The sequence below is a fragment of the Neomonachus schauinslandi genome, chromosome 7, assembly GCF_002201575.2.
Source record: "Neomonachus schauinslandi chromosome 7, ASM220157v2, whole genome shotgun sequence".
Taxonomy (NCBI): domain Eukaryota; kingdom Metazoa; phylum Chordata; class Mammalia; order Carnivora; family Phocidae; genus Neomonachus; species Neomonachus schauinslandi.
This window is the reverse complement of record NC_058409.1, coordinates 46,771,285-46,797,890: the sequence shown is the minus strand read 5'-3', so window position 1 is coordinate 46,797,890 and position 26,606 is coordinate 46,771,285. Positions and strand designations below refer to the sequence as shown.

The 26,606-nt window shown below is 33.1% G+C and overlaps 1 protein-coding gene and 1 pseudogene across 1 annotated transcript in view; one reads left to right on the top strand and one right to left on the bottom strand.

The window, feature by feature from the left end:
• ADAMTS6 (ADAM metallopeptidase with thrombospondin type 1 motif 6) overlaps window positions 1–26,606 on the top strand; it is a 306,464-nt gene that overhangs the window by 156,441 nt on the left and 123,417 nt on the right. The window contains exons 9-10 of the mRNA XM_021702211.1: window positions 14,360–14,506; window positions 22,830–22,971. Of these exons, the coding sequence (XP_021557886.1) occupies window positions 14,360–14,506; window positions 22,830–22,971 (289 nt within the window). The remainder of the gene's footprint in view (window positions 1–14,359; window positions 14,507–22,829; window positions 22,972–26,606) is intronic.
• On the bottom strand, window positions 3,594–3,797 carry LOC123325333 (annotated as a pseudogene).

Sequence of the window (26,606 nt, the reverse complement as noted above, 5' to 3'; positions counted from 1 at the left end):
TTTTCTTTTCCAACTCTTGATCAGTTACTTCAAGAACACCTTCTTTTTTAAAGATTATATTTATTTGAGAGAGAGAAGGAGAGATCACAAGCAGGGGTGGGGGGGGTGGGGAGGCAGAGGAAGAGGGACAAGCAGACTCCCTGCTGAGCAGGGAGCCTGCTATGGGGCTTGATCCAGGACCACAAGATCATGACCTGAGCCGAAGGTAGATGCTTAACCGACTGAGCCCATCAGGCGCCCCAAGAACATCTTCTAATTCACTCTCCTTCATGAGCCAAAACAAAACCGTGAGGCTGGGGTTATATAGGCCCTGGTTCAGGGTATATCTTTATAAAAGGAAATAACACAATTTTAAAATTTAGACATAATAGATTCATAACCATTTATCTGTAGAACTTTTTGGTAGTACTTACAAGTCCCTCTTAGAACCTCTTCAGTAACTTTCACTTATCTTTTTCTTTAGCAAATGTGCTTTTCTTCCAGTACTATCAATTCTGTAGAAAAATTCAAAATATATCCCATTTTGTTTAATTGTCAATTCAATTAGTGTTGTTATATGCTATTTTTCATTTCAGAGATGCAGGTTTAGTCTGTACAATAGATGAACTAAGCTTATGTGAGCTATCCTGGACAAATAATAATAATAATTTATACCATTATTTCTGTAGTAAGATTTTCAAGGTCCCCAAAATCAGCTTTTAAAATTTAGAACTTTACAATTTACAAAGCCAATTTGGTTATCTTATGTGACCGGTCTGAGGGGAAAATTTAATTGCTAAGTTTCAGAACAAACTATTCTTTATATAATATTCAGACTGATATAATTAAATATATAGACATTTTCTTTTAAAATGTTTCACTTTGAAGTGTTCTGTGTCTGTGTTTTATAACATACATGTGCACACCATTTGGATTTAACAAATGTCAATATTGTCCCACATTTGCTTTCGGGACTTTTGTTGTTGTTATTTTCAAGTATTCTGTATACCAATATCATGTTGCTTTAATTATCATAGTTTTATAACAGATACTGAAGTTTTTCCCTCCATCTTCAAAATCATCTTGGCTTTTTCTGACCCTATACTTTGCAATATTAATTTTGGAATTTTAGTGTCCGTTTCCATGAAAAATACCTAGTAGGATTTTCATTAACCTTTTTTTAAAAATGGCATTGATAGGTTAATAAGTGGTTTGGATGATTCTTAAGTGCTTTTCCATATACTGAATGAACACCTGTTCTCATACAGGGTAAAATCCAGAACCTAGGTTGAGCTTTACTGAAAGGGCCATCCAGGGAGTGTTGTGCCCCAGAGAAGAGAAATCCTGCTGGGTAGGGCAAGTGATGAAATCGGCCTCCCCCCACCCCCCCAAAGGTTTAGTCGCAGTTCTTATGACCCTGTGTTATTTTAAGTTGTGTTTAAAAATACTGTTTGCATATGAAAAAAAAAAACTGGTTTGCAACCAGAGTTTCAAACTCATAATTTCACTTATTTTTCCTACAGAAATTAAACAAAGGTTTTGGTCAACCTGACAGAACAAGCCTAATGGCATCATCTTTTTCCTTTTAAGCCACACTCCACAGCCACTGTCTTCTCCATCACTTTGACCTTAATGTTGCATTTTTGCTTGTAGCACAAAGCATAAGCATCAGTAATTCTTAACAAAAGCACACAAAACTGTGAACAAAATAACACTCCAGTATAAAAAGTAACTTGAATAACATAACTTTGTATTCCTATGCTATAGACACGTAAGGGTTCCCCCCACCCCCAAGATTGGTTAGTTGGGTCTATTTTATTTTATTTTATTTTTTAAGATTTTATTTTTAAGTAATCTCTCCACCCAGTGTGGGGCTCGAACTCACAACCCAAAGATCAAGAGTTGCATGCTCCACCGTCTGAGCCAGCCAGGCACCCCAGTTGGGTCTATTTAAAGCAAATTATTCTAACTAATTAATTAAGCATACTATATCCAATTCGCATCATGAGGACTTTAGTAGTTTAGTTTGGCAACAGTGCTTGGATGAAAATCAGTCAGGAAATTGTCAATATCATGAAAATCTGTGGATAGCTGTGTGTATCCCAGAGTGTGGAGCATAAGAGAACTTGGGTTACATACCCAGGACTCTAACACCCCAAAAGCCAAATGGATCCCTGCTCAAAAAGAAATGGAATACTGGTCAGAATCTCAGAGTCTCGGGAGCAGGTGAAATAAACAAGGGATTCATTTACTAAGATTTGGGTGTAAGGTAGTGTCTTCTTCATAAGAAATAGGACCAGAAGCTAACAATTACAATTACTTTAAAAACCAGAGAACCAGACCAACAGTATGCCATGTTTTAGTACTGCTCCACAAAGGTATTGGTTTTGATCTCTTCAAAATCTCCCTAACAGTGAACCAAAATTGGTCCCAGAACCCATGAGCAGATTTGAGGCTTCCTGTGAGTTATGTAACTCCAGTTAGGTAATTGCAAGAAAGAGGGGCAGAAAAAAGTGAAGTTCATCATAGTGAGTATGGAACTCATGTCAGATTCTGTGGATCCCATACTTTACAAGAGAATGTTTTTTAGATCTGCATTTTAAACTTGTGAATCTACCCAGTTTATCCAAATTAAATGTCTGCTGATAGATTTTTCAGCCTCTAACCCTTCGTCACCAATCCTTAAAGTCTGACTATATGCTAAGTATTGTGAATAAAATTAAATATAAAAAATAATTTCTGTTTGTTGAAGTAACTAGTAAAAATGGATCCCGGTGTCAAGCCATACCTAGGCTTGAAGATTTATTTACGGTCGCTTTGGAAGATGGTTTGGCAGTTTCTAACAAAACTAAATATACTCCTACTGTAGGATCCAACAATACCTAAAAATGAGCAAATCAAACTATTACATGTTTTAGAACATATTATAGAAATAAATCCCCATGAGCTTAGGTTAAAAAATGTTTTTTTAAAAACAAGACATAAAGGGCATGCCTGTCTGTTTCAGTTGGTTAAGCATCTGACTCTTGATTTCAGCTCAGGGCATGATTTCAAGGTTGTCAGATCAAGCCTCACATCAGGCTCTCACTGAGCATGGAGCCTGCATGGGATTCTCTTTCTCGCCCTCTCTCTCTGCCCCTCTCCCCCATTGTGTGCACTCTTAAAAACAAAACAAAACAAAAGACAACAAGACATAAAGAACACTAACCATGAAGTTTATGATTGACCAACTTAACCACATTAAAATTAAAAATCCAATTAAGAGACACCATAGAACGAAAAAACAGGACACAGTTTAGGAAAAAGTTGTTTGCAGCTGATATAAGCAACTCCTGCAAATTTAATATATAAGTACATGAACATTTTACAAAAGAAGAAATCCAAATGGTCAATGTGCATATAAAAAGATGTTCAACCTAATTAATAATCAAGGAAACACAAATATGTCCACCATGATTAGCCTAAATTTAAAAGTCTGCAATACTGACTATTGGTGGAGATGTGGTGCAACCAGCATTCTTATGCACTGCAGGTAAGAATGTAATTTGGTGTAACCACTTTGAAAAGGTGTTTAGCATTATCTAATAAAGTTGAAATTTTACCTAAGTCATGACCCAACAATTTATTTTCCACATATATCCTAAAGCAGTGATTCTCAAATTGTGGTCCATCGATGCCTGGGATTTCTGAAGCACTTTTGGATCAAAACTATTTTCATAACACTAAGACCTAATGTGCCTTTTCTTCCCCCCTTTAATTAGCAATAATCGCACCTCGGATAAACCTCATTGGCTACAATACCACCACTGCGCAAAGCTAAACTGTGTTGATGTTTACACTGATTGTGCAAAATCTGTGTGGGAATAAGTGCTGGCACCCTAGCATAAGTCGAGGCAACCACACTGTTAGTCATTGTATTTGTTCCTGCCATGTCAATTTTACTTAAGAATGTCCTTGATGTAGACAAAAAAATTATGGATTTTATTAAAGCATGACCCTTACATATATATCTTTTATAAAGTATTCTGTGTCACAAAATGGGAAGTATGTAAAGCACTTTTTGTTCCATATCTTAGTCTGATGGTTGTCACAAAGAAAAGAACTTGTGCCATTGTTTGAGATGAACTAGCTGCTTTTTTCCTGGAACACAATTTTTATTTGAAAGAAGAAATGAGAAACTATGGGTAGTTGGCAGAAATTCACTTTAAAAATAAACAAATGAGCTTATTATTCAAGGAAAACAACTTACACTGTTTATTACCAATGATAAAATTTGAACAACTTTTGAGCAAAAATCAGAATTTAGGGAAAGTTATATTTGTCATTAAAACTCGACAATTTCCGGGGCGCCTGGGTGGCTCAGTTGGTTAGGCGACTGCCTTCGGCTCAGGTCATGATCCGGGAGTCCCGGGATCGAGTCCCGCATCGGGCTCCCTGCTCGGCGGGGGGTCTGCTTCTCCCTCTGACCCTCTCCCCTCTCGTGCTCTCTGTCTCTCATTCTCTCTCTCAAATAAATAGAATCTTTAAAAAAAAAAAAAAAACTGACAACTTCCTAATATTTAAAGACTTTTCTTTTTTTCTTTTTTCAGACTTTTCTGATGAGATTGGGTGATATTAATAAAACCAGATTTAAAAAGATCATTGATACGGTTTCAGAATAAATATTTCAACTAACCTTTTAAATATTATTTGTCAAGTTTTCAGGCTCCCTGCTCAGTGGGGAGTCTGCTTCTCCCTCTCCCTCTGCTATTCCCCCTGCTTGTGCTATCACTTGCTCTATCAAATAAATAAATAAAATCTTTAAAAAAAATTTAAAAATTAAAATTATTTGTCAAGTTTTAATATAGTATTAAAAAACCCCTACAATTACCTGAAAGTGCTGTGAAAATGCTCTTCCCTTTTCCACCTACATATTAGTGTGAGGTCAGATTTTCATTCTATACTTCAACCGAAACAAAATACCACAACAGATTGAATGAAGAAGCAGATATGAGAACCCAGCTATTTTCGAGTAACCCAGACACTAAAGACATTAGCAAAAACGTAATTAAACAACAGTACTCTTTTCACTGAAATTCTTCTGTTTAATAAGATTTTTTTATTTTTTTATTTTTTAATCTTTTTTTTTTTAAGATTTTTTAAATTTATTTATTTGAGACAGAGAGAATGAGAGAGAGAGAGCACATGAGAGGGGGGAGGGTCAGAGGGAGAAGCAGGCTCCCTGCCGAGCAGGGAGCCCGATGCGGGACTCGATCCAGGGACTCCAGGATCATGACCTGAGCCGAAGGCAGTCGCTTAACCAACTGAGCCACCCAGGCGCCCTTAATAAGATGTTTTTAAGTAAAATAGTTATTTATGTTCTCATTTTTAATTTTTAAGATGATAAATATCACTCCATTTAACATCATAAACAAAAGATCTTTGGGGTTTCTAATATCTTTAAGAATGTAAAAGATCCTCAGACCGGAAGTTTAAAAACTGTTCTGAAGATACTCTTACATACATGACCAGGGAATGTATTCAAGAATGCTCATAGCAGCATTGTCTATAATAGCCCCATAATAGGAACCATCCTAAATTCATCACCACAGAATGGATAATTAAATAGTACATTTAAATGGAAACCTGTAAATGAAAATGAACAATGTCCAGTTAGACAGCTCAGCAGAGATGACATTCTCTAAAAACATTGTTGAATGAAAGAAGCAAGTTATAAAAGGATATCTGCAGTGTGACTTCAGTTCTGTAGATTTCAAAACCAGGCAAAATTAACATACATTGTTTAGAGGTGTCATAGGGAATGATTATCACAAAAGTCAGGATAATGGTTCTCTCTTAGAGGAGGAAGAAGGATATGATTATGAAGGTGAACACAAAAGGCAGCTTTTATTCTGAAAACGTTCTATTTCTTAAATTTAGTAAGAATAAGGTGGATTTTTCTTTATAATTATTCTTTTTTTATTTTTTAAAGATTTTATTTGTTTATTTCACAGAGAGAGATAGCGAGAGCAGGAACACAAGCAGGGGGAGTGGGAGAGAGAGAAGCAGGGCTTCCCATGGACCAGGGAGCCCAATGCGGGGCTCGATCCCAGCACCCTGGGATCATGACCTGAGCCGAAGGCAGACGCTTAACGACTGAGCCACCCAGGCGCCCCTCTTTATAATTATTCTTTAAAATGTTAATATGTTTGATTCTCTCTTAAGTATGCATGATATATATAATATGTGTGTGAGGCTAAAATTAAACTCACAAAACAAAACAACAAATAAAAAATATCATTAGAAAGTATGACAAGAGAGTTAATTGGACTCGTTACAAATTTCATTTTGTTGGATGCATTGCCTGCTATGAAACTCAAATAGTGTCAATAAGCCATTAAATTTTTATGTTATTTTTAAACCAAGCTGAGGTTTATCTTGTAGTAGTTTTTGTAAGAATGATTCATGAGACCTCTATTCCTTGAGTTTTTGTTCAAAATGATTTTTATACTCAGTTTGGCTGAATCCAAGATTCTTGGTAATCATTACTCTGTGGTGAGGTGGTGTTAAATGTCACCATGGCGAAATCTGAGGGTAATCTGATTGTTTTACCATTATAGGTAATTTGTTCTTTTGCCCCAAATGCCCAAAATATATCTTAATTTTGAAGTCCAGTAAGTTAACTAAGCTGTGTCTCTGTGTGAACTCACTCTGTGTAAGTTTTTCCTAAGACATAAAATAGTTCACTTTTGATTAGATTTTAGCCATTTTTATTTCTCTGAAGTTTTCTTGAATTTTTTATAATCACTTTTATTTCTGTTTTAATATTTTGGCTCTTTGCTGGGGGGACAACAATGATATATATGTTGTATTTCTTTGACCCTTTTAAACTCTGTCAGTTTTCATTTTGCTTACTTTTTACTCCTGTGAGAAATGCTTTTAGCAGTTGCCTAATTTTATTTTTTGCTACTTCAGCATGGCCTTTTTCCTGTGATAGTTTTCTTTTCCCCCCACTTATTTCCTCAGATAGTTCATGTTTTCATCCCGTCTTGCCATATCTTCCCTGATTGCTTGTATCTCTGCATTAAATTCTTGTTTTTATAAAATGATGGCTTCATTAAGTTTGTTTGAATTCATATGTGTCCACTTTTTATCTTTACTGTACCAACATTTTTTTTTTTTTTGCTAAGTGTCCTTCTTCTATTTGTGTTTTTCTGTTCTGATTATTTATTTATTTATTTGTACGCACTTCTTGTTCCTTTTGACTCACGTCTTTGAACGAGTTAGATTTTTCTGTATGAACTATTTGTAGAAGGTTTATGATGGGTAGGGGCCAGAGCTATTTTCTCATCAGGAATTTATTAGTGATGTAGAATAGTGTATGAGATTCAAGTTCTTTAACACTGTATTCCTTTATAAAACTGTTGGCAAGATAGAATCTCTCTTTTACCTTTCCTTACTGACAGATTGCTTCCTGCAAATCTAATTTGTGTGACTCCAATACAAATAAGCCCAGCCCCCTCTTCTTCTGACAACTAGAACAAGGGTGTATATTCCAACAGTTTGTTCCCTTACTCCAGTTGTTCACAAGAAGGTATTGTTGGTTTTACCCCCCCCAATTGTTGCACATAACTTTGGAGAAATATGCTTTGCTTCTTTGTGCTGAGATCTTCAGTTATTGTTGTCCTCTCTCTGTGTCTTGCTGCATTCATCTTTGATTTTCTGAATTCAGTCATCCTTCCACATTCCTTATAATGTTGTGGGTTTATGGTTTTAGAGGTTTTCTACATTTCATTAAATGCAGAATTTTTGTTTCTTTTTCTTACTTTCCTTACTACTTTTAGGTGGTATCTTAGAGAAAAAGGGAGGAAACTTTTTACTTAACAGTATAGAAATAAGATGTGTCCTTTAAACTTTTGAGATAGGAACAGAAAAAATAAGACAGGGGCGCCTGGGTGGCTCAGTCGTTAAGCGCCTGCCTTCGGCTCAGGTCATGATCCCAAGGTCCTGGGATCGAGCCCCGCATGGGGCTCCTCACTCTGCGGGAAGCCTGCCTCTCCCCCCTCCACTCCCCCTGCCTGTGCTCCTCTCTCACTGTATCTCTCTCTGTCAAATAAATAAATAAAATCTTTAAAAAAAAAAAAAGAAATAGTAAGACATGAGAAAGGAAATTTCTGGTCTTCTTCTTGTATCTCCTGGGAGATTTAGATGAAATCTTCAACATTCAATTTACCTCCTAGGAAGAAAACAAAACAAAAAGCCCACTTTGTTTTAATAGATATTATTGAGAATTTGGGCTTCAGTTTTTTAAAAATTAATACTAATTTGAAGTAATTTGCTTTCCGAATTACTTAGCTTTTCATAATTGAGTATGTTATCCTCATCAACTACAGTCTTCTCTCTCATTGGATTTGAGATTTAACTTTACCCTACTTATAAGCTAATAAGTTGGCCTATAGCTGTCAAATGGATGCTAGCAAAAGACATGAAATTTTGGGGTCAGAGACAAAGGATTTTATTACTTACAGCACAGTAAACAGCATGAGCATCAGCATATTTATTTGGTTTCTCTTGGCCCCTAATCCCACAGGGGCAACACAATATGGCCTAGATGAATGCTTCATACACAGTGGGTTTGCATCATAACTGAGAAACATTGAGCTTGGGGAATCTACCACTTTTAGAGCAAGTAGTAAGTAAACCTGCTTTTTGTCCAGGGGGGATGTTACCTTATTTCTCAAAGTTATCCTGTGAAATGACCTGGTTAAAGCATAAAGTTTGCAGACTTGGAATACCCAGCAAAATGTGGAGAATCACAAGAGGCCCCAGGGAGACTGTCTCCCAATCTGTCAGTCTCTCTCTCTGTGTCTCTGCCTCTATCTTTCTCCCAATATCTGTTCATAAAACCCTCCTCAAATAAGAATCTTTACCTTTATGTAATCTGAACTGTTTTATTGAACACATAAAACCAACCATGGAAGTGTTGTCTTGGTACCACTGTTCACTCATGGGGGTGGGCCCCATGTTTACCAAACTCTTTTGCTCTTGCTCTCATTCTTTTTTTTAAATTATTATTTGTGAAACTCAAGAGCAGAGAGTTGAGTTTATTTTACATTTATTGACCTATTTATATCTATCTATCTATCATCATCACTTATCTATGTATCCTTAGTTCTTAGCACAACATCATTATCAGTCCCACCAAGGACCCTTCTTACTTAATACATGTAAATATGTGTTTGTTTCTATAATCCCATTTCCCACTCCACTTTCTTTTTTCCATAGATAACTACTCTAATAAATTTGATATGTATATTTGAATCCATATGTATCTTTGTAAAATATCACAGATTGTATATGTATGTGTTTATTTTTTAATATTTTAAGTTTGAAATAATTTCAAGCTTACAGAAAAATTGATGTAGTAGAAAGATTTCCCATGTGCTCTTTACCATTACATATATACCATTCAAATACCATTCAAATACCATTAATATTTTGCAACATTTACTTTATATCTCTCTGTATATGTACATGTATTTTTTTCTCAACTATTTGAGAATAAGTTGTAGACTGTGCCTTATCACTAAATATTTCAGTATCTGTGAAAAAATATCTTCTGTGCCACAGTATAATTATTAAACTAGAAAATTTAACATTGATATACTATTATCAAATATGCAGTCTATATTCAAATTTAATCAATTGTTCCAGCAGTGTTTTTTATAATCGCCCCCCCCCCCAATCTAGTTCCTATTGCATTTAGTTATTTTTCTTTAGTCTTTAATCTGGAACAATTCCTTGACCTTTCTTTGTTATCTGAGTGTGTATCTAATTTTTGCTTATGTATTTATATGATATAATATAATGCTATAGATCTTTTTACTTCTCTTAATTTTTTTCAGTGTTTTTAAGATCCACCCATATTTATATGTAGACATCTGTCTTGTTTGCTGCTTCCAATTTCTGCTTAGTATCCCATAATATGCATCTGCCAACATTTACTTATCCATTCCCCAGTGACAGACACCTAGATTATCTTTAACAACTTGCTATCATAAATAACTCTGTCATGAACATCCTCATACATGTTCCCTTTGGGAATATTCCTGGGATACATATCCAAGAATAGAATTGTTGGGTCATAAAATATCTGCCTATTTAATTTGACGAAGACCTGCCGAATTGCTCTCCAGAACAGCTGCCCTGACCACAGTACAACTGTTGGGCACTAAGGTCCCAGTTTCTCTAGACCACTGTCAATACTTAGTTCTAGGTAACATTCTAATCTTTGCCAGTGTGATGGTTTTAATGTGAACTCTTGTTTATTCTTTCTGATCACTAATGAGTTTCACTTCTTTTACCAACTCTTCACTGAGATGGACTTTCCTCAGCAGGGAACCTATCTTTATTTTATTTTATTTTTTTATTTCAAGTTTTTATTTAAATTCTAGTTAGTTAATATATATGTTAAAATTGGTTTCAGGTGTAGAATTCAGTGATTCATCACTTATGTTTAACACCCAGTGCTCATCACTACAAGTGACCTCCTTAATACTCATCACCCATTTAGCCCATCCCCCGCCCACCTCCCTCCATCAACCCTCAGTTTGTTCTCTATAGTTAAGAGTCTCTTACAGTTTTCTTCCCTCTCTCTTTCTCTTTTTCTCCCCCTTCCCCTGTGTTCATCTGTTTTATTTCTTAAATTCCATAAATGCTGAAATCATATGGTATTTGCCTTTCTCTGACTGACTGAGGGAACTTATCTTTATATATATATATATATAAAGATATATATAAAGATATAAATAAATATATATATAAAGATATATATATCTATAAAAAATATATATATATATGTCTTCTGCTTCAGCCTGATTAGCCTATTAGAGGGATCTTTTGAAGTTGATGTCACGAATAGCAGTTGTAAACTCCCATTTTACTTTGTGTCACTGTAAGTGAACTTCTTAACATTGGTCAGGTCATTTTTGGGGTTTCTTATATTTGAAATATAAGCTACAAAAGTATACATTCTTCTAGACAACTGAAACTTAAGTCCTTAGGATAACTATCTGCATTTGACACCTCAAGATTGTTAGTAGAAATAGAACTTGTAAGATTTCCTCCTTTATGTACTTGAATTCATGAATTTTTTAAAAAAAATTTTTATTCAAATATAGTTGACATACGATGTTACATTAGTTTCAGATGTACAACATAGTAATTTGACAAGTTTTTACATTATGCTCAAGCATAGCTACCATCTGACACCATACTGTATGAGTATATTCCCTATGCTGTGCCTTTTGTTCCCTTGATTTATTCATTCCATATCTGGAAGCCTGTATTCCCACTCCCCTTCTCTTGTTTTGCCCATACCCCTACCCGTTTGGCAACCATCACTTTGTTCTTTGTATTTATAGGTCTGATTCTGCTTTTTGTTTGTTATTTATTTGGTTTTTTTTTAGATTCCACATATAAGTGAAATCATATGATGTGTGTGTCTTTCTTAGTCTGGCTTATTTCACTTAGCAGAACATCCTCTAGGTCCACCCTCCATGTTGTCACAAATGACACAATCTCAACCTTTTAATTGCAAAGGATAGAATTTCTAGAGCACTGGAAATATTAGCATGTAAAAAAATAAAATTTTATATGCCTCTTTTAAATATATCAATTGAATCTAAATGCCATAGCATCTTGGTAACTTTCATTATGCATTTAAAAAATATGTGAACAGGTTCTTGTTTTATAGTCAAAATTTACATCATTTTTTCCCTCTTTTAACTCAATATATTTAGTCTTTCTTTCCCAACCAGAATCTATCCTGATGTATATTTTAGTATTTCTTAATATATTTTAAAATATATTTTTATACTTTAAAGTATTTTAATTATATCATATCTCTATCACAAAAATGTATATTAATTGCAATTACATTTACAAAATTTCCTGTAATAATAAAGGGAAAAATGGTCTCTGAATTATATATTCATTACATTACAATCATTGTTAGCCAATTATTGATCAGAGAATCGTGTGCATATTACATATTCTAATAAATAATAAAATCTAAAAATAAAATTTTATAGAAAATGTGCCTTTAGTTATATTTTTTCAATTGCTGTATTTGTTTCTCTTGCTAGAATGAGGCAGAATTTCAGTATCAATTCGGCTCTTTGATTTTGTTTTTATAGATTTGAATGCTGAGAAAATTTGTTCACATAAATAGATGAAAAGAGTTTATTGTAGAAATATCACTCAGTTCGTTGAACTCCTTTTGAATTATTTGTCAGAACATAACCAATGGTGATCTAGCATCAGAAAAAAATTTTAACAACCCATTGACTGTTAATTTGATTCTATTCTCTTGTAAACTTGATGAAAACAAGAAACTACATGTTATTCAATCATTAAAATCATTCTCTTTGTCAACACTGATACAAAATGGTTTTGATTGTCTCTTCTTGAAACCCACATTTTTAGGCCCCAAGGCAATGAACTATTGTAAAATTATAGATGAGTAAAGGATAAGTTTTTCTTTTATAAGGTAGGAGAAATAAGATATAAAAAGGAGAAGCTTGACTTTTTTTTTTTTTTTAGAAAAGAATACATAAGGAATTTGAAGATCTGGAAAATAATTTTCTTAAAGCCATCTGTGTCTGCCTATACCTATCTTCATATGACTCAGGCATATGTATAAGGCTGCTGCCAAAAGGAAATAATTTTTTTAAAGCTATCATCATTTGAGAAGAATAATAGTAGTATTCACATGATAGCATCAGCCTTTGAGAGAAGTATAGAATATTGTTTATTGAATTATAAATTTACATTATGGAGCTTTCTATGTAACTCTGCAGGTGATTGTTTTGACAGAATTATATCTAATTCTATAAACTGTAAACTCCACCATCATGTTCCTAGAAGATCATTCAAAGAGATTGATTCCAGTGTGTTGATGTCAAATAAGAAGACTAAATACTGGTGTATTTAGTTTTTGGTTATTTTGGTGGGTTACTTGGTGTTTTAATTTAGGGCTCTGGGTAAACACTCTTCTATATTTCTCTTTCTATGCTTATGTTTGTTCCTCCATGTGAATTACTAGTTTCATCTCTTTGCCCCACATATGATATATCTTTATTATGGCTCTTTTATATTGTATTTATGAAGACCAATTCATTCAGCTTCCTAAACATATCTCAAATATAATCCCACCTCTCTATCCAGTGCCCTATTCAGACCTACGTCATTTCTCAATTGGTAATGATCTTCCATCTGCTTTCCCTGCCTCCATTCTCTTCCCACTCCAATGTCTCCACCATAGAATTACTATAATGACCTGTCTAAAATACAGATCAATTCCATAGTCTCTTGCTCAGAAATCTTCAGTGTCTCTGCACTGCCAAAATTATTATTTACTTTCAATTATTGTAATTCTCTCTTCTCAAGTACCTTTCCAATTTTTTCTCCAACAACTGTCCTCATCTGTTTTATACTCTTGTCACACAAATTACTTATTTCCTTGAACACATATCATGGTATATTTATTAGGATGTCACAATGGACACATAACTTTATTTTTTCACTAATAGTGAAAGTTTTGGCTATCTGTGGAGAAAGACTAAAATTTATTCATATTCATATCATTTATAGAAAAAATTTATGATTTATCATTGAGATATGTTTTTATATCACATTGATAATAGCACTAAGCATGGCTATAGGACACAGGGGGAAAATGGCAAAGACAAGCTTTGAATAATGAAGGGAAACCGAGGTAAAGAAAAACTCTATAATCATAATCCTTAAATGTATCAAGATTTTTCAAAAGGTGTTTTGAAAACACACATACACATACAAACATAAATTGCATATGTATTGAATTCTCTTTTATCTATATTAATAAGAAAATGATTTTTGTATTTGACCTTTAACCTAGAACTCAATGGATTATAACCATATATTTATAATTCTCTTTTAAATTCAGCATAGTGAGGTAGCGTGACCTCTAGGATGTTAAAAGGCAGGTTCTACTAACACTAACTGTATGATCTTTAATAGGTCATTTATCTTTGCTAAATCTCAGTTTTTCATACCTATAAAGTGAGGATTAATATATATTCCTTATCTGTTCAAGGAAAGATTGTATCCTGTAAGTTAATATTTGAAAGTATATGATCAGTTAAAGAGATTTAAAAATAAATTGTATTATAGAATTATTCTGTAGTCTCCTTAACTTTAATCCTGTATTTCCTTAGAGGATCTTGATAGAAGCTATATGTTGATAAGGCTAACAAATGATCAAATAAGGAAATAAAGGATATATTGGGGGTTCATTTGTTTTATTTATTTTTTTATTTCTTTCTTTTATGTTTCTTATGTTTCTTCCTTGTTAAAACAGTTTTGGTATGAACCATGATGGAATTGGAAATTCTTGTGGGACGAAAGGTCATGAAGCAGCAAAACTTATGGCAGCTCACATTACTGCAAATACCAATCCTTTTTCCTGGTCTGCCTGCAGTCGAGACTATATCACCAGCTTTCTAGAGTAAGTAATCTCTGGAGAGTGATGATGAATTGCTCCAGAAGTAAGCCATTGGTAGAAGCCTAATATGCAGTGCTTCAAACTGCATAATGAGTAACTTTTATAGGGTGATATTTCAGGCTGTTCCCAAAATACTTTAATATATCATTGTGGCAAATTTTTTCCTTCATACTCAAGCAGAACTTGGTAGATTAAAGAATCTGGAGCAAGGCTATAAGTGGGGTTGATGATGTGAGTGTCAGAGATGTTCAATAAATGGGAAACAATGTCAGAAAGAATTTAGATTTACACAGCTTAATAGTGTGTAGGCCAAACTTAATTTCAGTGATTATATATTTCATTTTGTTGTTGAAAAAACTAAGTTTTTTTTAGGAATGCTGAAGTATTTAATAGTAACAAACAACAACAACAAAAAACCAAACACCCAGCAAATGAAAATGAGAAAATGAAAATTTGTCTTTGAAAATTTATTATGTGACTCATCTTTTCTGTAGTTTGAGAACTTCTTTGCTGATCTTTTAATATATATTCTAAGAGTCTGGTTACTTAAATGTGAAATAAATAAATTAGCTGAGGTGTAATTATGTTTATGAAAGCAGATATTCTTCCACATCTCACCTGCATAGGACTTTAGGATTGGACTTCAGAAACTTACAGACTTAGGTTTCACTTTATAACTGTGTGACCATGGGCATGTTACTTGACCTTTCATAATCTTCAGTGACCTCACATGTTAAATACATACATCTTCAGGTTTTTGTATATATATAATTATGTACAATGTTATAATGTATATGAAACAGTAGACATTCATTAAGTGATAGATATTACTTTAAATAATATCGAGGCTTTAAACCTTATTGCTCTATCATTACTTTCAGCTGTTTTGTGCCATTGTGTTTTTGGGGAGGAGAGAGTAAAATTTACTCTGTGAAAAAGTGAATCATAGAAAAAACACACGTGAACTACAGAAATTCTTTTTAAAAACTGTCTTTGTTCAAAGTTCACATTTATATGACAATGGTCTAAAACTTTCAAAATTCAGTTAGGTTATGTAAGGTAATATTATTTATTAATGTTTGGCTCATATCTGCTAATAGCTGAAACTTCTGAAAACTTAAAATTATGTATTTTTTTAAAACCCGAAACAAGAGATTTTAAATTACCTAGCACAACGGTTTCATCAATCAGAGATCAAAAGATAAATGTTTAAAATGGCCTTTTTTGAATTAATGTAATAATTAAATAGAAGGAATTGGAAATTCATATCAGAAGGTAGTTCCTCAGAATAATTATGCCATAACCTAAAAATTTTTAATGTTAGTAATAGGTAATTATAACACTGTACTTACCTCATGCCAAAACTGGGTTGAAAGCTATAAAGATAGACGACAGAAAATTTGTTTGACATCTTTTGGTGGTTTTTAACACAAAGCCCTAGCATTATCATTTTCCAAGATGTTTTTAATGAGATCATATTACCTAAATTTTAAACATTGTTGAAGATCTGCTTTCTCCAGAAATCAAACCAAATCTGGAATTTCTCCTTTGACTTGGCTCATGTTTTTATAATGGAATCTTAGTGTCTATCACCAGAAAGACTAACTGTATAATATGCTCAGTATGCCTGTGCATTTTTGAAGTCTTCTCTCCTCATGTTTTTTTTTTTTTTTTCCAAGTACCAATTTTCTTTCTCCCCTATCCATTTTTTTTGCCCAGCCTATTTGCTAGGACCATCTTTGTATACTTAATACAAGGACCAGTTTTGAGGTCTTGCCAGACCCTGCCTTGATGAAACTGTATTAAGGCAGTTAAAATACTTGGGAAGGGAATCCCTAAATTACTAATTACTGTTAAGAAACCACCACAGATTTGGTGAGAGATGTAAAATTATTACTGGTTGCAATAAAGTGTTCCACTGAATTAATTAAAAGAATTAATCCAAAAAGCATTATTTAAGCCTTATTGCCTCTTTGCATTTTGTATGTAAGCATGATTAGTGTTGACAGGGTTCTAAAGGGCTTATTTATCCTGTATTTTATAAAAATATTTCTGTTGTAAAAAAAAAAATTTCTGTTGTGCATCCTCATGGGAATGCTCACACAGTAAAAGCCATTAGTAAAAGATAGATATGAAAGACAATAGGTAGAGATTTGGGGAAAGTTGGCTTTTTTCCCTTTTTTAATAATAAACTAAACAACTCTGATTATAATCTGACCAAGCAATAAGGTTTTTTAAACACAGCGCCCTTTAAAAAGGTCAGTTCACTGGAGCACAAAGACATAATAGTAACTTTCTTGATTTTCTTTGTTCCTTTTTATTAATACAGTTGGCTTAATTGCTTTAACAGCTATGTGTGATATTTTTAAAAATCCAGTGATATTTTGATCAGGGATTGAGGTTACATTTATGTTTTATAGTTGGCTCAAAAAGACTCATAACATTTTATTTTAGTTTCTCTTCTCAAGAAAAAGAAATCTTGAAAGATGAATTGTTTAGGAACTACAGCCCAGCCAACAAAATGCATACCTTTCTTTACTTAGTGACTGTATAGGCCCAAGATGATGGTGGATTCTAACAATGAGCTTTCTATGATTTACAGAGATTCACTATTCACTATGTTCAACTGAAAACAATTCCATGGCCTTTAAATGCCAATAGAGTAAAGTCTCTCGTGTCTTTCTGAAACACTAGGTGCTATTGATCAATCAGGAGATGGTGTTTTACCAACTCCCAATATTTTTTTTCAGATTTCTTAAACTCGGTGATTCAATAAGTGGTTCATGAATCGCCCAGAAGCCGTCCTGATTAAATAATAAAGAACCCATTTCCGTTAAAATGGACGTGTTATGCCAGCTTCTGATGTTTTCGACGACGGCTTTGCAGGTAGTGTCCTTCCTATCTGCCTGCGGGACTTATTTACTTATTTATTTAGAAAATAGAGAAAGATGAACCTGGTATTATGGCTCACACTCATTGATGACTATGGGCTAATTTACCAGGCAGTGGAAGGCAGCCAGAAGTAGTTTAGGCCAGTTTTTCATACATTTTCCACCACTTAGCGGTAGTACAGAGTAATTTCATATAGTTTTCAAAAATTCCGGAGCCTCTGTGAATCAACTTTTGCTCTATTTAAATTAAAGTCTGTTAAATTGTTTGAACTGTCAGAGATCCATAGCAAAATTTCCTACAGCTCCAAATTAAATACAGACTAGCCATTTTCACAGAAAGGATGGAAGCTGAATAAAAGAAAGGCAATATAATGGCAGAAGGTGAACTAGAAAGAAAGAGCTACAAGGAAAGTGATATAAGATGAACAGGATAACTGAGACACTCACATTTCCTCTATAGCAGTTAACTTTGAAGGTCAAATTTAAATGGAAATCAATTCCATAGATGGGCCCTCTTTTTATATGGAGCCCAAGAAACAGCAAAACAGGTTTCTCCTCCTTCCATTTATCAGGCATGTTTTGGGGACTTTGCCCTAACTCATAAAAATCTTTGATAAGTCATAATTATATATGGAGAAGAGAGCATAGGGGAGTAAATCATTAGCAGTATGGTGTTTGTTGGAAGCCTCAAATTCAGTTCTCTTCAAGCATCCCAGTCATACAGAGGGCAAGAGAGAAAGGTCTGACTTAGAGGAACTCATTTTAGAAGGTAGTTATTGTTTGTTTTGTGAAGACTGATAAAGCAGTTTACAATAATCTAGTAGGTAAGACACTTGACTTGCCATAGATAATACAGTCTAATTCATTTTTGTTTAATTTAGGTGTATGAGCACAGTTTTGTGGTAGAAAATAGGAGTCGGCATTAAATATTAACTTTTTGTTGTTGTTGTTAAAAGACTGTTAAGATATGTATAGGGTTATATAGAAAGATTTATTTTTTAGATTGACCCACTGTGTTGTAGGCTGAAGGTCTATACTTTATAGTATAATTGTTTAAGTAAAAAATCTAAAACTGCAATTAGGAAAATGTGCTCATGTGTTCTGGAAACAAAGCCAAGGGTGCATATTTTACATAGGGATCTGTAAATTTTAGCTGAAGATTCAACTGTGGCTCATGTTCCCATTTTAAGGCTAATTTTCAAACTATGTAAATAAGACTTCTCTAAATTAGAGGTAGAATACGTGAAATATGATTTTGCTATCATGCTGCAAAGATTTCTGGAAATGTAAATATACTTTGATTTACTAAGAATTTCATAATCTAGGAAAAAGCATGTTCTCAAGCTAATACACATTTTTTCTGTCTTAGATGCATAAGCAAAAGTAGAGTCTATTATCATCTTTATTGCTGTAGATATTAATAAAGATTGGGCTTTTAGTAGTGAAATGTATGCTGCTACGGAAATAGAGTTCTACTTTTTATGTATATAGTTTTGCTCGGGACAAGTATATCACTACTTAATAACAATAAGTTATAATAGTATCTCATAGATGGAAACCAACAGTGCTCTTCATTTAATTTATTAGAGTGAGGTTTCTGTTTTCTGAGTGGAAAAATTTACATATGACCAAAGCACAGACCATCTATGCTTAAAAGTGCCATTTGATGAGAAAAATCAAGAAGATTTATATATAACACCACTACTATTATTATTTTGATAAGAGTAGCATAAATAACACTAGACTCAGCATCAGAAGAATTGTATGGTTATATTAATTAGCTAGAACCCTAGATTTAATAATAATTACTCATATCTCCCTTTTGTTAAATAGATGCAATTACAAAATATAAGAAAATAACTCATCTAATAATGTTGAGAAAGGAAAAAATATTTGTACCAGGAGACCTGTACAAAAATGTTCATATCAACATACTTTGCAATTTCCAGAAATTAAGGATAATGCAAATGTTTGTTAATAGAAGAATGGATAAATAATTGTGCCATAGTCTTAAATGGAATATTAACAATATTAATGAACAGACTACAGCTATACATATCAGCATGGATGTTTCTCACATTCATAATATTGAACCAAAGAATAAAGTCACAAAAGAAAACCTACACTATTACTCCTTTTATGTAGTCCAAAAATAGGCAGATCAATAATTGAGAGATGAATAATTACTAAAAAAAAGCATGGAAATAATTATATTAAAAGTCATAATATTAGTTACTTCTTCTGGAGAAAGTGAAGGGTATGATTAGGGTTGAGCTCTTGGGAATTTTCTAAGAGAAAAAAAACCCTTCTAGGGTTAAATATACATCTCTCAGATCCATGTCCCCTACCTTCTACACTTATATCTGTGGTATTTCATAATGGCAGTTGATGACTCAGAGGCATGGAAATATCCAGAATTATTATTTTCTAAGAGTTAATTAAAATAATTATGATCTAGAGATTTAACGTACTTGAAAGTATCAGGAAATTTTAGTAACATTATGCAAAAAATATTTGTGTCATTTAACTTCCAGTTAAGAATTAAAATATGAAAACTACCACACCCTCCAAATAGTTTAATCCAGGTTTTACTATACATATCAAATGTGATTAGTAGAAGAAAAATATATAGTACATTTTCTACCCAAAATGTAGAAACAATTTAAATCATATCCCTACCCTTGTTTCCCCAGAGCCGATAATAGGTAAGACATCTGACATGTAAGCATTAGTGGTTTGTACAATACTATAGCCAAACCCATTTCAAAAGGCCTTTTGTTGATGCTGTATTCCTAAATACACGTCCATTTTAATAAAGTTCTATTTTTTGTTTATATTTTATTTCATACAGTGTTTTATTCTTCTGTGAAAATATACAGAAAAGGAGAGTAAGGCTTATCTAGATTTTTTTTTTTAAAGATTTTATTTATTTATTTGAGAGAGAGAATGAAAGACAGAGAGCACGAGAGGGAAGAGGGTCAGAGGGAGAAGCAGACCCCCGCTGAGCAGGGAGCCCGATGTGGGACTCGATCCCGGGACTCCAGGATCATGACCTGAGCCGAAGGCAGTCGCTTAACCAACTGAGCCACCCAGGCACCCTAGATATTTAATTCAACAACATTAATACAAAGCAGTAAATACTTAGAAAAAATTGAAACAAAAATCCACTTTTGGAATAAATCTTATCAGAAGACTTTATTCACAGGCTGCCACAGTACATGCCTTCTTTATTGTCTAGAGGCCCTTCCAATGGTTGTTGGATTGGGTATTTTTTAAAGAACATGAACCATGATTAGAACATCATCAATACCTGGGAACAAGAACTTTAGATGAAGCAATTATTCTTTCTTCCTTCTGGATTAAGCCAAATTTCAGTTTGCTATCAGAAAATAATTTTTCCCCAGGGTATCTATTCTTAACCTCTTTTGGGGGAGGGGTCCATATAGTACTTCCTCTAGGTTTTTGGTTAATTTTCTATATCAGCAAGTAATTATGTATAATAATTTTTAATAGATTTTTGAGTTAACACTACTTAGGTGACTATATCGTATACTTGCTTTGTTATGCTATCGGCAAATATTTTTGCCTATGGGACCCTGTACTTAAATTTTTCCCATTGATTTATAGTAGTACTTAACTTGATTTTTTTTTTTTAACATATTTCAATCCTTTCATAAAGACTTCCATAATTCTGTTGTAGATGGAGATGAAACTGATATTTTGGAAGAAAAATTACGGATTAAACTGCTAATTGATTTATTTCATGAATATTACATTTTATCAAAATTGTCTTCTTTCTGTATGCTTTTCACATTTGACCTCTATCATTAATCTTAATATAAAATTTTGAATTTACTGGTAGAATTGCATTTGCCTAAAATTTGCATATCTATGTAGATTAAAGATATTTTATGTAATAAAATAAAAAGAGCTTGCTATTTTAAAAGTTCATCTGCAAAGCGTTTCTCTTACTGCATGTCAATTTTTAAAAGTAAATAAATAGGAAGTAAAAAGCGTTCTGTCATGAAAACTGGATAGCTGGGTAAAAAAAGGTGTTTTCTGTTAAATACCTTCAACAGTGACAAGCGAAATGATTATAATAGCCAATAATAAACTCATCTATATTAGTAACACATTTATTATTCCATCTAAATATTTTTATTGATGAAAAACCAATCAAGAGGGGCGTAAATGAAAGGGTGTAAAGAAGACAGTGTTCTGCCCCATGAGTTTTTTGATCTATCACCTTATGAGTAGTATGGTTCAATTTTTAAAAATGTATTAATTTGCTGCTGTGCAAATACACATTTTTATATAGCAAATTAACTTCTACCTTTTAAGAAGTATGACAAAATAATAAGTGAATATGAAACTCATTATTATGCATGGCTCTTTCTTACTTATCTATAAATGAAAATTTGTACTGTCCTAAATAATAGTTGAGGAACTTCTACTTGTGAAATTATTTTCCTTTGGCAAAGTGGATGGAAAAGATTTGGAAAAAAAAACACAAGTGCTGGCACAATTGACAGGAATGTTGGAAAAAATTTTTAAATGTTGGCATAGGAATTCTTTAAAAATTCTAAGTTACTCACATGTGAAATGAAAGTAAAAAAGCATCTGTCCTATTTTATGCACACTGACTAAAAAAATGAACAATTATATTTAGCAAAGTATAAAGCTCTTTAAACTAAGGTATTCTGTCTGGCTTTTGGCGATCTTTATGTTATTTGTTCCACTGAATTAAAATATTATGTTTGAGTGCAAGCATACTTTGAAAAGCAGAAATTGCAGAGAGGAGAACATTCTCTTTTCCAACTCTGATGACCCTAGATGAAATATGAAATTTTTGAGAGACTAAACACTTCTAATATACTTGAGAGAACTTTGGATCTTGGCCTCATCTGTCATTCTGCCCATTTATTAGTGAAATATTTCAAGAACCTTTGGACATGTCTTACTACAGCATCTATTGTTCTGCCCAAGTTAGAGGAGTATATAGATTAGGTCTTTTAGGAATTACAACCATGGTGGTGGTTGTTTTTTTTTTAATTTTCCACATTTTATGTTTTTAATTCTACTACCAGATGTGGTTATATTTTCATGGAAAACAAACAAGAAGCTTAGAGTAATATGAAATTCTGTTTTGATTCCTTCAGAAATTAGTTTAAAACAGTGTTTTAAGGCCAACATGACATTTTCAGATTGTTGTCTGAGATGCTTTTATTGTGTCTTGGTGCTGGAAAAAACAATTGGAGCTCTTATTCACATTTCAGTAAAGTTATTCTGTTTTGCTATATGACTATTTATTGGTAGAGTATATTGCTTTTCATGCATTAAGTTATTAAAACAAAGAGTTCAACACATGGTTTCATAATTGTGATGGAAATAGTCCATAGTGTACCTAATTTCCTTTGATCCTTTATGTTGAACAGTTCAGGCCGTGGTACTTGCCTTGATAATGAGCCTCCCAAGCGTGACTTTCTTTATCCAGCTGTGGCCCCAGGTCAGGTGTATGATGCTGACGAGCAATGCCGTTTCCAATATGGAGCAACATCCCGCCAATGTAAATATGGGGTAAGAAGTCTTAATCCTTATGTTTAGTCATTTATATGTGTTCTTTCATGACACAAATATTAAGTTAGATTTTTATTGAGTGCAGTTTACCTTTGATAACATCATTAATTTAAATATGGCCTTTGGCACACTGCTTTTTTTCTGATACCATTTGTCTAATATCTATTTCTAAATACTTGAGTAATCTCAAATTTCAAATGTCTTGTGAGGAATACAAGTAGAATTTTAATAATTTCTAATTTATTTCTTTTTTAAGTCCTGAGTTTATAATGCCAACTTTAGTTTGTCTTTTGAAATGTTATGCTCTAAAAACTACCCTGTCCCAGCATTTTCTGGTACTCTAATAATTGGGTTTAAGGGCATTTTCACATTGGCTCGGAGCCTTTATTTTAATTTATACTTTTTAGTACTGAGTCATTTCAAGTTGCTTCATTCACTGCCCACATTCTAACACAACAACTGAGTGGGGACAAGATGACATTAACCCAAATAGAAAAACAAAGAAAATTCCTGTGGAAAAAAATGTAGGTTTCATAATTGACTCTTCGTGTCTGCCTAAAAAAGTGGGCCGTGGATGAAGCAACTTGAAATGACTCAGTACTAGAAAGTATAAATTAAAATCAAATAAATAATATTATATATATAAATAATTTAAAGTTTCATTGAGAAAGATATCAGTGTTTAGTATAGAGACATGTTCATAGTGGGTACACAGTGTAAACATGCTGAATGAAAATAGGATTTTTAAATGACAAGTTGTAAGAAAAATTCAGGTTTAAAACATAAATTTAAAGGCTTGGTTTCTGTTTTTATGCAAATAGCATTTAAAATCCCTTTTTAAAACTAATGAGAAAAAAAAAAGGAATTCAGTCTTAAGATAGATAATACTAAACAGTATATACATGGTACTGTACCAGTTATTCCCCTTGGTACAGTACAAAGGAAAGTGATTTTTTAAAGTATCCCTTGGGTGACATATTATTATGCATGGTAGTCTTTAGCACATTTTGTGCAAGAGATTTAAAGATTGTGTGCAACTATCTAAGTATCTTAAAGCCTTGAGTAAAACTTTGGTCTTTCTTGTCTCTCAGACAGAGTCTTCTGTTATTATTTCTACATGATTTTAGTTTCTTTTTTTCTTGGGTTGCTTTTTCCTACAGAAAATGTTGATCAAATTTCAATCATGGTCTTTTTATATACTTGTAGCTTAGTAGGTTGAAATTCAAGATCAAATGAGATTGCAGATTTTCTGTTATTCTTATCTATGATCTCATTTCTTTATTAGGAAGTGAAATGGTTAATCTACATTTTAGTTTTTTTAATTGGAAATTGAGTTTTAATTGCATCTATGTATTTTCATATTAGATAATTTATATTATCAGTTTTGCAGGATCTACGGATGCATCTTTTCTTTCTTTAATAATTAATAAAAATTTTCGCCTGATTATCCTATCTCTCTACCTGTATATCTCATTTATTTCAGACTAGTTGATCTGAAGTAAAGTAAGATACATAGTATTTGCAAAATTGTGTATTTTCAGTTTATGTTCCTTATATTTAGCTTTTTTTAAGAAAGTTTTTTTTACTTATTTGAGAGAGAGACAGGGAGAACACAAGCAGGGGGAGGGACAGAGGAAGAAGCAGACTCCCCGCTGAGCAGGGAACCCAAGGGGGGGCTCGATCCCAGGACCCTGAGATCATGACCTGAGCCGTAGTCAGATGCTTAGCTGACTGAGGCACCCAGGTGCCCTCTTATGTCTAGCTTTTAGATTCTATTTCTTTATGTGTTGTGTTTATAAAAGCTTTTGTAATAGATATAAAGTAAAATTTGGAAAACTTGGGGAGAGACATTAGCATCTTACAATCCTATACAATTTCTCATATTTTATCATTAATCTTTTCACTTTGATTTGCAGCAAAATGGTTTTCTTAGACTCAGGTACTATATGAAAATGCTTATGCTACCTTTTTATAAAGTGCTATACATTACTATCAAAGTTTCTTGAGTCAAAATAGATTCTTTTTTTCCCCCCCATAATAGATTCTTTACAGTCACTCCCACCTCTTAAGCTTGTGCCTGAAAAATTGGTTTTACACAATTGATAGCACCCAAAGACACATCATGTTTCATCTGGTGAATTGCTAAGGTTTTAAATGATTCTAAGTACTACTTTAGAAAACAGTAATGGCTTTGAAAGTGGAGTCTGTTCAGGTAAACAGGTCATACTTCAGATAGTAGCTGAAGGGAAAGCAGACCAGCCATGATTATACCTAGCTGTCAAAGTGTAGCATCTTGAGATGAACACTGAACACAAGCACTGGAGGCTTAGAAGAGCACGGTAGCCTTTTAGTGAGGGGATACTTCTGGTGTTGGAACATCAGGAAGTGATCCCTTTTTCAACGAGCACATCTGTAATGATGCCAAGGAAGATTTTAAGCAACTACAAGATGATACATTACTGCAGGAGTGATCAACTTGCCATCTCTTCCACTTTGGTTATTGTGTGGTCATTGTTGGGGTTTCCAGTGATTATATCTGCAGTTATAAAAAACCTTGCTGGAATTCTTTGTGAGTAGGCTCATCAATATACATGTCAGGTATATTGGGGAATTTACATGAAAATTTTTAATTTTCTTGTCTCTCAGGCAGAGTCTTCTGTTATTTCAGGAAGCATTTTCTACTGTTATCTTTGTATATCATCCATTTATGTTTTCCAGGTATTCCTAAATTCCAATAGAAGTAGTGAGGAGATAGATGGTAATGGTTATAAATACAAAGAACAAAACAGTATACAGAGTAAGATAGTTGTATAATATAGTAATTTATAAATGATGTATGGTTTGTGGTATTTATGTTGTGCCTTTTTCTGAGATACTTCAGACTAACTTCGATAAAAATTGTAATTACCTATTAATATTTTATAGATGGTGAAACTAAAATACAGAATGTGATTTACCTACCCCAAGGTAAAAATAAAAATTTAAAAAGGTCTAATTTAGTTCCATTTTCTATTAAGTGTAGTAAATATCTTAATAAAATAAACAGATATATTTTATTTCAGGAGATACATTTTATCAATGTTAATCAAATGATGTCTGTTTCTAAATATCTTCTTTTTTTATCAGAATTTTTTTTCTTATGTTATGTTAATCACCATCTAAATATCTTCTTAAAAAACAACAACAACAAAAAATTTCTCTGGCTTATCCCAGTCTTTTTTGGGAGAGAGGTGGTCTGGAGAGCTTCCCTAAACTTATTTTCAGAATTTTAAATTCTCAAGTGTGTGAGACCCTCAGTGTTGGATTTGAGTTATATATCTATTTTTCCCTATGTAAATAGTTAGGACCTCTTCAAGGCAAAGTACAAGCACAGATGAGCAACATACAAAACAAGATCCTACTAGATCATCTAAAAAATCTGCTAGCTCTATCATCAAGTTCTAAGGGTGCCTTTGATGTGTTCTGGATGAAACTGCATTGCAAATAAAAATGTCCAAAAAAATTTTTTTTTCCTATTTAGAGGAAAACTGCTCTCTATAAAGTTCTGTAGAATCTATTGTCTCACTCCTCTTCCACTTCCATTTGTCTCCTCTTTCTTTTTTTTTTTTTTTTTTAATTTTTTTTTTTTTTTTTTT